The 10,935-nt window shown below is 50.9% G+C and overlaps 1 protein-coding gene across 1 annotated transcript; it reads left to right on the top strand.

The window, feature by feature from the left end:
* Positions 1–6,859: 6,859 nt before the first annotated feature.
* Positions 6,860–10,321, top strand: HOXA13 (homeobox A13). Its single transcript, XM_036762139.1, has 2 exons — positions 6,860–7,814; positions 8,649–10,321. The coding sequence occupies exons 1-2, from the start codon at positions 6,860–6,862 to the stop codon at positions 8,891–8,893; spliced, it is 1,200 nt and encodes a 399-aa protein (XP_036618034.1). The 3' UTR covers positions 8,894–10,321.
* The last annotated feature ends 614 nt before the right edge of the window (positions 10,322–10,935 follow it).

Here is a 10,935-nt window from a genome sequence, read left to right as displayed (position 1 = left end):
TCAACGAGTCTTACATTAATTTACTAACAGTGCCTGGAGTATCATGATTGTATGCATATACCCGTTCAGGGCCATGACTCCTGTGGCTCTTTTTCTGAGTCCAGGGCAAATGCATTTATCCATCCCCTAGCAATGAGACAGATTGTGCAGATGAGAGGGCTCTTGCCCTTCTCTTCTCTTCTCTTCTCTTCTCTTCTCTTCTCTTCTCTTCTCTTCTCTTCTCTTCTCTTCTCTTCTCTTCTCTTCTCTTCTCTTCTCTCTCTCTCTCTCTCTCTCTCTCTCTCTCTCTCCCTCTCTCCTTTTTTCTTTCCTTTCTTTTTTCTTTCCTGATTTCTAAACCTTGAGGAATCCACTGGGAGAGAACCGGCCCCTGTGACCAAGGCTCTGAAGTCATGAGAAACATGCGTCTGAGGGAGGCAAGGAAGCTCACGAAGTTTTAGGTCGGGATGAGCCAGAGCCAGAAGGAGCAAGGCCACCTCAGCCTTCTCCAGCTCTTTTTGGGCTTGGGATCCCCTCCTCTTCCGCGCATTCTGGAAATGGAATTGAGCTTCCTTTTCCCTTCTAAATTTTCGGGTCTCTTTCCTTCTGACCACCTGATTGTGTCTCCATGGTGGAAATGAGGTCACAGGAGACACCTCTACGAGTCAGGAAAGGTCTCTCGGGTTGCTGAGCCTTCCTTATGGGGAATTAGGCCCTTAGAGTTCAAGATAAGGGAGGGAGAGGGGAATCTAAACTCAGGACGGGGTTGGATGAGATACCGTTTGCTTCCACCTTGGAATGCTTTTCTGTGTTTTCTAATTGCTAGTCCTGGGCACGCCTGTCGCCAAGATGTTTGTGACGTGGAGCCGACCATTTAAGGGGATCCCAGTGAACCCCAGCTCACTGTAGTCAGGCTGTGGCAGGTCAGAAGGCACCGGGACCTTAGAAAATCGTGGGCGCTTTTTACAAAAGTGGGAAGAGGATAGTAGCCCAGGGAGCTTGCATCCAGGGAGGAAAATACACCCCTCTTCCCCTGAGATTCCTCGGCGTTGTTCCCTGGCTAGCACAAGGGTTAAGGACAAATCCAAGGGGCTCCTCACAAATTGTCTCCATCATTGACATTCAGCCGGGCTGCGGGCTTCAGACAGGAAGACGGTATTTGCTTCAGCTTCGGAAGGGGTTTCTCTAACCCTGAGCTAGGCAGACATTCTCCGCGGCCTTTGTCCGAGAGGGCTGGTCAGGCTGAATGCAAGACTCTTCCCGAGTAGCCCTAGCTGGCATAGGATGGCCTAAATAGCCGAAGAGCCTAGGGCTTCAGTGCACCCTAGATGGTGGAGATTACATCTCGGCAGCTGCCTTATCAATACCCTTTGGCTTCTACGACCTACCTATGTACTCAGCCTTCTTTTGGGCTGAGCCTATGTACCCAACGTCAACAGAACATCCTCCTGGACTAAGGATCAAAGGCACTAGGAAAATACAGGAGACAGGGACTCCAAAGACAGGAAATTGCCTCGTCCTAAGCTCTAGCGTGGCATAAGGCCCCCACCCGCCGCCTCCTGTAGACGATCCCTACCCTTTCTGAGGTTTCCGTTGTTTGGTGACGCCGAGATTTGCAATACAACTAGCCTGCAGAAAGCCGTTAATAATAGTCTGTTTACACTCGGAAATTTCTCTTTCCTGTGGAGGAAAGAAAGCAGGGCCATTTTGAGTTTCTCTCTTACCCGGGTTTGCCCAGGAGTAGGAGTGGGGGCGAGGTGGGGTAGAGTTCTGAAGTATGGCTCTCGTTTCCGACCTGAGTTCGAGGTACTGGCTGGGGTTCGGTTTTGTCCTGCTCCCCTACTCCCCAAAAAAACACACTCCTCCCTTCAGTTCCTTGTTCCTTTTCTGTTCCTCGGTCCCAATCTCCCTTCCTTATCTGCCGAGTCTAGTCTCCATCTCCTCCAACCCCATCCCAAAAGGCATTTTTTTCTTCCCATTCTTCTTGTATTTCTGCTTATCTCCTCCTCGCTATGAGTCCTGCTGTGGGAGGGAGAGGGTTAAGAAGATCTGCGAAGGTTCCTCGTAAAGCCCCTTGGTTACATTAGAAACACATGAATATCCTAAAATCCGGAGCGTCTTTATAACGCACTGAAGCTTGTTCATTCCCTCTGTGACCAGTGAGCAGCCAGGTATACACTGACTGAGTCTGTGTGACCAGCCCTCCTCCGAGTTAGAGTGGGCGCAGGTACATTTCATTTGCTAATGAAAATCAAAGCTGAGCACGAATCAGTTTGTTTCCGCGTCCTCCATTCTCTTCTCCTTGTCCGGGATCTTTTCTCTGGGATAGTCATTTGGGTCCGGGTCTTTGAGCTGCCGCCGCTCCCTCTTTGCAGGTTCATATCAGAGGGATTGGTGATTCTTCCAAGCCTTTGGTTAATGCGGTTTAGGGTGTAAAATCACCCCCAAGTCCCAGACCTCACCTCTGGAAAACTGACAAAAAAGGCTCGTTCCTATCTATACCTAGTCTCCTTTCTAGGAGAGGAAAGCCAGGGATTGGGAGAGGACGGCACAGGAGGCGACAGGCAGAGGCCATCCTGATGCGTCCAGTGAGTTTCGAGTGTCAAGCTTTTCTGCACCCGCAGCCTTGCTGGGATGCTTCTTCCCTTTCTGTTTCTGAGCCTCCCAGCCCGGGCAAAGACAGCCCCGCTTTTCGCAAGCCAGTTGCGGGGAGTGAGAATTCTTAGGTAGGGCTGAAAAATCTATACCAGTTCTAGAAGATATTAAAACTCTTGGGGTTATCCTGGGACTGGATAGGTTTGGCTCCCCAGTAGCACGCATTTATTCCATCCTGAATAAAACCAAGGACGAAGCTACGATTGGAAAAGTAGCGAATCCTGGGCACAAAAAGTATTGTTTTAGTGCTTCACAAGAGGAAAGCAAACCAGCCATCCATTAAAATAGATTTTACTAAAATATTCTTCTAGCCCCCCTAAAATAATTTTTTCTTTCAAAGTAAGATCCTACATGCCGGTATCTCTGCTTTTGTCATGCAAGAGAAATGCAGGACAATGTCAGACACAAGAAGGCTCAAATCGCAGCTGTTTAGAGTCCTCTAATCTTGACTTCTGTTGTTCGGGAGGAAGGAAAAACCCTATAAGGTTCCAGTCTCCCCCTCAAACATACCAGAGAGTTTATTACCTACTTTCCCCCACAGCCCCAACAGAGATCTTCTAAAAACAGAGTTGCCAGGCCATCACCTACTTTTCTGATTCCTCCCTTGATTTCTGGACTAATTGTCTTTGCAATTGCAGATCAAGAAAAAGAGAAAAAAGATCTGCCTCTAGGAATCGGACAGCAGTTTGCAGATCGTGGGCTAGAGGTCAAGTCCACTCTAAAAAAAGACCCACTGAGCGCCTTGCATTCCGTTCTTTGCCTCTTAGCTTTGTATCTATCTCAAGGGCTAACAGGACCTTCAGACATTTTAAGAGCTAATGACGCCCGTAGGAGAAACCACTTTGTACCTCGTGATTCGGTCAAGATGTTAATGTTACTTTTACTCGATTTCTCGTTTACATTATGGATCCTGTGCTTTTTTTTTTTTTTTTTAATCTCTCTTGAGGCCTCGGCCATAGTATAGTTGAGTTGAGCGAGGCAGAGAGCCAGTCAAATATCTGAATCATTTTATCGGTTTGTATAATTCAGGCCACCAAGTTCCTCTTTCCTTCCAAAGCATTACTGACTGCATTATATCCTGGTCATTTTTCTTACTCTTAAATTCCCAAAGTTAGGGTACAGGGAATTCATAACCCGAAGGACAATGGAAGCAGAAACATCAATCCCTTCCCTTCCTGAAGAAAAGGCAATTTCTAAAATTTTGGCCAAATACGACTTGGAACCATTTCTTAGGAGAGAGGGATCCAGAGAGCCATGGCGATTGACTTCGCATCCACCATCAGGGCGCTTCTCTGGCCTTTGTCTCTTTGGGGTCAAGAGAGAAGAATTTGGATCTCATCACAACCTAATCCTTCTTTGAATCAACAATTGGCGAGTGATCAGAACGAAATCAAAATACCCTGAGTTGATATTGGCTGTCCAAGGTCCAGTGTGGCTTAACTCGGCTCTGGAAGAAAGAGAGAATGGAACTGAAAGGTATAGTCAGGCGGTTTCAGGCAGGGAGACTTCGGCAAGGGCACACACGGAGGCTCCTTTCCCCCTCCCCTCAAAAAAAAAAAAAGGCCACTCTAAAGAAGATCGAAAACAAAATTAGCAGGAAAACGTGTGTGGGAGGGGGGAGAAAGTGAGAGGAGAGGAAGATCTCTGTTTTCAGGGATGCTGCCTTTGAACAAATCAGACAGGGTCTTCAAGGTTTGAGTGACAGGTCTCACATTGGCTAGACTGCAACTTTCAACTTGACCTTGGCCTCCAGCCGTGTCTGACCCATATGTAAAACAGCTCTGCCCTTGGAGCTCCTAGCTCTCCTCTCTCTTTTCTGTCTCTCCTCTCTTCCTGCATTTTACAATGAGACCCCGAAAAAGGAGAGTAGAAGGGAGAGGAAGAAAAAAGGGCCCGGGTAGAAACACAAAAGTAACGCCACTGAAGAAGGTCTCACAAGTCTTCAAAATTTTGGCTCAAGTAAGAGGAGGATGTGGGAGACGAAGAAATATTTGCTTGCAGCTACGGTCACGAGAGAGGAAAAGCCAGGGAGATGACCGACTTCTTTTTAGTTGTTGCTTAAGTCGGTCCAAGCGAATGTGTGGAAATCCCAGAAAAATCAACGCTAAAGCATCCCCTGCTCTCCACGTCCATTCTGTGAGCTGACAGACCAGTGCCTTCTTCTGAGAAAACGCGGGACTGGCACCCTGTCTAGGCGCAGGAACCGCCAAAGAAAAAGGGCAGGAAAATATCCTCCTCTGTCCTTCGCCCAGCTCTTCTTTGGGGTCGGGGTTGTAGTCACAAAGTCCAGCTCCTCTGTGGCTTTGCCCATCTCGCCGAAATCCCTGAGATTTCATCAGGAAGCCCTCAGTTTCGTTTGTAATACAAATTTCTTTGTCTGTCTGTCTAGCTAGCTAGCTGCCTCCTGACCTTCCTTCCTATCTATTCTTTCCTAAACCTCAAGGCTGGTTTCTTTGCCCTTAAGGAGTCCGTAGATTTCTGCCCACCGAGCCAAAGTCGTGAAGACTCGGGCTGGCCAGGTCTCCAGCTAAAGGCCATCAGGGATTCAATCCCCTTTTGCTCGCCTCTAATCTTTATTCCCGACGCCTGCATCAGCGCCTACGGGAGCTCGCAGGACCAAAGCCAGGGCCTGGCCCAAATCCTCGTCTGCAGGGAAAAGACCCAAGGCATCTTGGAGCTTACTAAGTCTGATGAAAAGAAAAACCAGGTCCACATCCTAAGAGCGACATCATTCAGGGTGGGTAGGGCTTATAGAATAGAGACAAAAGCCTCATCCTATATGGGGGGGGGGGGCTGGGGAGTGTTTTGCGGGGAGGAGAACATATTCTGAACATAGAAATCAGAACTGAGTTTCATCCGATTCCCCCAAAAGGAGCACGAAACCTGTACGTTTCACCTCAAAACGTGAAGGCGGAAAGAAAACATTTAGGCCGCCGTTTGGAGGATAGAAATCTAACCAGCTAAGAAAATTCTTCAGAGCCGGCTGGCTTCTTCTTCCCTCCTTACGCTCCCTGCTCAGAGTGGCCAATCTGTCCTTCCCAAGCTATTTCGTTTCAGCCCACTCCGACTTAGACTCTCTACGAAGGCGGCCTCCTTGAGCTTCCTAGGATCTGTACAATTGTCACCAGTTAGAGGATGGGAGACGTGGGGGGAGGGGGACGCGTGTTTGTGTGATAGCTGCTTCTGTGTTGGTTACAAGTCTCTCGAAGCTTTCGGAGAGTAGAGATGAGGGCAGAGGGGGCCCCAAGCGTCTCCAGGCCAGGGCCACCATTATCCTGGGAGTTCTTCTCTCCTAACCAGCTAAAGCTACCGAAGATTACCGAAGATCCAGGTCAAACACAGCGCCGCGCAATGTTAGGCAGAAAAGAGCCAACTACCTCTCCTCTGCCCGACCCCCACCCCAAGAACGAAGAAAGGAAAATAGCGGAGCTGTCCTAGGCCCAGAAAGTGCCCAGTTCTCTTGGAGTCCTAACCCAGGAAGACATGCAGCGACCAAAAAATTCACAGCGAAAACACAACCCTGACAGACCAAGCGAGTTCCCCACCCTCCCGCCCCATCAAGCCCCATCCTCCCAGAGTACCTGTCCCTCCTGCCCAGTCTCGGGAATACATTGGTACAGAAAAACCACCGCGGTCCTCTCACCTCCCAGACCCCTTCCCCCCTCTTCTAGGCCATCCCTCGTTGATGGGGGACTGCGGGGGAGGAGAGGGGAGGAGAAGAGAGGGGGGTGGGGGAAAGTGGCGCCGCGGGGAGCCCAGCCCCGGAGGAGTGCGGTGGCTGGAGCTGGGGGGAGTCTGGGACACTCGAGTCTTGAGCCTTTCCCTTCCCTTCCCCCACCGCCCCGCGCTCTTCTTCCCTCCGTGGCTGTGTTATTGAATTATCCGTGCCTGCTACCCCCGGGGCCGGGAGGCTGCTGCTACGGCGGCGGCGGCGGCGGCGGCGGTGGCGGAGCAGGAGGAGGAGGAGGAGGAGAGGGAGGAGGGAGGAGGAGGAGGAGGAGGAGGAGGAGGAGGAGGCCCAGCCCCGAGCCCCCGGGAGCAGTCCTCTTTGCATATCACGTGGGAGGGAGCGGGTGGGTCGGACCAATGGGCGGACGCCTGGCGCGACCCCGCGGGGCGCGATCCGCCCCCCTCGCTCGGGCCCCGGCCCCGCGGAGCGCGCTCTTCACTTCTTGGGGGCTTTTTAAAACAGCGCCACTAGGGTCTTCTCCATGCGGCTCGGGCTATGACAGCCTCCGTGCTCCTCCACCCCCGCTGGATCGAGCCCACCGTCATGTTCCTCTACGACAACGGCGGCGGCCTGGTGGCAGACGAGCTCAACAAAAACATGGAAGGGGCGGCGGCGGCGGCAGCGGCGGCGGCGGCGGCGGCGGCGGCCGGGGCGGGGGGCGGGGGCTTCCACCACCCGGCCGCCGCCCACGCGGGGGGGAACTTCTCCGTGGCCGCGGCGGCCGCGGCGGCGGCGGCGGCCGCGGCCAATCAGTGCCGGAACCTGATGGCGCACCCCGCGCCCCTGGCCCCCGGAGCGGCGGCCGCCTACAGCGCCCCGGGGGAAGCACCCCCATCCGCCGCCGCTGCAGCCGCCGCCGCAGCCGCCGCCGCAGCAGCAGCCGCCGCGTCCTCGTCGTCGTCGTCCTCGGGCGGCCCCGGGCCCGCGGGGGCGGCGGGCGCCGAGCCGGTCAAGCAGTGCAGCCCCTGTTCCGCAGCCGCGCAGAGCTCGTCGGGCGCCGCCCTGCCCTACGGCTACTTCGGCAGCGGTTACTACCCCTGCGCCCGCATGGGCCACCACCCCAACGCTCTCAAGTCGTGCGCCGCCGCGGCTCAGCCCGCCTCGGCCGCTGCCGCCGCCGCCGCCGCCGCCTTCGCTGACAAGTACATGGACACGGCTGCCGGCCCTGCCGCCGCGGCGGCCGAGGAGTTCAGCTCCCGCGCCAAGGAGTTCGCCTTCTATCACCAGGGCTACGCGGCGGGGCCCTACCACCACCACCAGCCCGTGCCCGGCTACCTGGATATGCCCGTGGTGCCGGGCCTCGGGGGCCCCGGCGAGCCCCGCCACGAGCCGCTGGGGCTGCCTATGGAGAGCTACCAGCCCTGGGCTTTGCCCAACGGCTGGAATGGCCAGGTGTACTGCCCCAAAGAGCAAGGCCAGCCTCCCCATCTCTGGAAGTCCACTCTGCCCGGTAAATGATGTCTCTCTCCCTCCTCTCGCGGCTCCACTCCGCTCTCCGGGATGGTGCCTCCGCTTGTCCCTCTCCTGCTTCTGGCCCTTCCCCGGCTTCCCTGTGTACCCTCCACGCACCTCGCAAGCCAACCGAGTCTTCTCGTCCTCTCCGTCACCTTTTGTACCACATCTTTGCTACAGCCCCTGCTGTTTTGCTTCCCACTTCCCATTTACGCCTGTCACCCTAGAAGTGGGGGTGGGTTAGGGGTGCTCGAGCGGTAGCTGAGAGGGCGTTCGGTCGACTCCGCTGTGCCCAAGTCTCCTCCTTCTGGAGCCCTGTTGCTCCAAAGTATGGTTCTCGGAGTAATTTGGGAGAATCATGGAGTCATTCCTCAGCCACCAGACCATCCCCAACCTCCAATTTCTCTGAACACTTTCTCCCAAAACACTGCAGTCAAGAGCTGCCCGTTTTCACATAAACCAGAGAACTAGACTGGAAGAAAGCTGGGGAGGGGCTAGGTGATGTGGCAGCTGAATGTCTGTTGTCCCCAGCTACTAGACAGTCTCTCCAAAGTGGGCACCAATTCCAAAGCCTGGGCACTCTTTGAACAAGGATGAGTGTGAGCACCTCTTTGAGGGTAAAAAGGAACAATCTGACCTCAGAATGATCCTTCCTTCCGTAGGACAAAGCGCCCGGGGCCAAAGGTGGCAAAGGTAGAGGTGAGCTGGGCAGACGTCAGGATGCTGGCGGTCTGAGAGTTAGACTGTCGTTCGTGCCATCCCCGGGCACAGCGGGCCTGCTCTCTGGGTATGTAACTTGGCTTCTTTCTCTTTCTCTCTCCCTGCTGTATAGATGTTGTCTCACATCCTTCGGATGCGAACTCCTACCGAAGGGGAAGGAAGAAACGGGTGCCTTACACCAAGGTCCAATTAAAAGAACTCGAAAGGGAATATGCTACAAATAAATTCATTACTAAGGACAAACGGAGGAGGATATCAGCCACGACGAATCTATCCGAGCGACAGGTCACCATCTGGTTCCAAAACAGGAGGGTCAAAGAGAAAAAAGTCATCAACAAACTCAAGACGACAAGTTAATGGATTTTTTTTTTAATGGAGAGAAGAGGCGACTCTTCTGCAGAAAGTTGCCGAACTCGTTGCCTTGCATACATTCAGATAATAATTAATAATAATGAAAACGATCGGAGGAGAGACAGTGGCCCTCTTCTTTCCTAAAGAGATAGCTGTGTCTTTGATGGAACCTGTAATGTTTTTGGAAAAAACAAAACCAAAAAACCTTACGATAAGAAACAGTTAAGACTTCACAGTTCTCCTGAAAGCCCAAGCTGACTGACTGTTAATGCCCAACTCTAGAACCCAAACGCCAACCCCCAAATACGCAATTTCAGATAAGTTACGCATTTACTGAAATCCTGTAAGTATTTATGTGACCTTTGCATTTTAGGACGCTCTCTTAAACGGTTAGAAAATGAAAGCTGGTGAAATTCACGAGGTCATGGTCAACATCTGCCTTTATTAAAAAAAAAAAAAAGTTCCCCCTATGTTTCCGATCCCAGTGTATGTGGGATGGCTGCTCAGGTAACTAAATCCGAATGAAAATGTCCACTTGCTGGATGGTAAAGCTAATGCGCTTGTTTTATTTTATTTTTTTAATGCATAGACAGAGAGGAAAGAAGGTACTGGAATCCTGAGGGCAGAAATATCAAGAGAAAGGGGGAGAGGGCAGGGAAAGAGACAGCATTGGGGAAGGAAGATTTCTAGTCTGGGTGGTGAAGACAGCCAAGCCAAACTCTGAAGGATAGGAAGCAAATGTCTGCTTAGAAAAATCCTTAGAAGCAATTTTAATTGCTGCTAACAAGCAGATATAGTGGCATTTTCGGACTGTATTTCCTGCCTTTCCAAAACCATTGATTTTCCAAAGGACTCCACATCTTTTAATACGCCTTTGCTCTCCCAAGACACCTTCTAGCCTAATCCTGTAAGGACCACCAAACAACATCATAATTCGGAAAAAAAAAAGACAAACAAAAAACCCCAAACCTTCCAACTCTTGTTAGATCACGGATAGAGTACTGTTAGAATTGGCCTTTTCTATTTGACGAAGCTTTTTTCTGGAGAAAAAAAGGGGGGCTAGAAAACTCAGAGCCGAAATCCATTCTTGCCCCCCAGAAATATTTTGATTTCTATAATCTATATTTTGATCATTTAAGTAATTAGTTTTTTTCCTTGTTATATCTGTTATAAGACCGCATTAGGCAGTGTTAGGGATTCGTCTTACAGCACCTTTTTAACCAATCAGTTATTTCAACCAGCACATTAGATTTGTTCTTATTCACTATCAAAAAAAAAATGCTATCTTGTAAATAAAGACATTCAGCGCACTGTGAACGATGTATCTGTGCACCCTCATTTTTTTTATATTTCTACTGAAAATGAAAAAAATTCTAAGACATGTAGATAGCGATCTAGTGATGTTTATTCTGTTAATAAAATAGTCACTGCCATACAATGTCAAGGAAATACTCTTTATTTCCCTACCCTGGACGTGCGCTACGCGGAGAGTGAAGACCCAGCTTTATCTCATCTTTTCAAACTAGGACCTTTCTTTTCTGCTCTCAATCTGGCTCACATTCTTCCTATAGATTTTTGAGCAAAGGGCGAGATCTCCCTATCTCTAGATTCAATCAGACGATAAGTGCTTAGGGAAGGTTAAAGTGTCAGGTATTTTGAAGTAGTGGGGAGGAGAAGAAAAGGAAGAAAGAAGGAAAGAAAGAAAGGAAAAGAGTCTAAATTCCCAGGTTTTCAGTGGAAAATGAGAACCAGTTGTATCAGAAATACCAAGGCCGCCGTATTTTAAAATCTTTTCTTGAGTCTGGATGTGTCTAAAAGTGCAGGTTTTGATATTTGTTGCAATGACAAGACTAGGAAAAGCTCTAAACCTTGACCTTGACGAAAAAAGACAATTTGTGACCTTGACTTTTGACAGCTCATGAATCGGCCTCTTTGAGATTGGTGGATCAAGGGCGCCACCTGGTGTTTCGGCGAATTGTTGTCATTCAGCTTGTCTTCATATAGTCTAAAGCTGTTCGGGGATGGGGGGAGAGGGGATGGAGAGGCGA

This window comes from Trichosurus vulpecula, chromosome 5, assembly GCF_011100635.1.
Source record: "Trichosurus vulpecula isolate mTriVul1 chromosome 5, mTriVul1.pri, whole genome shotgun sequence".
Classification (NCBI taxonomy): domain Eukaryota; kingdom Metazoa; phylum Chordata; class Mammalia; order Diprotodontia; family Phalangeridae; genus Trichosurus; species Trichosurus vulpecula.
The sequence above is the reverse complement of the archived record's forward strand: the minus strand, read 5'-3'. Positions and strand labels throughout refer to the sequence as shown.

What these genes read in the sequence shown, in the direction of transcription:
- HOXA13 (XM_036762139.1), top strand. Translation starts at nt 6,860, where the DNA reads ATGACAGCCTCCGTGCTCCTCCACCCCCGCTGGATCGAGCCCACCGTC. An exon ending in CTGGAAGTCCACTCTGCCCG is followed by an intron (nt 7,815 to 8,648) that starts GTAAATGATGTC and finishes CCTGCTGTATAG; the next exon opens with ATGTTGTCTCACATCCTTCG.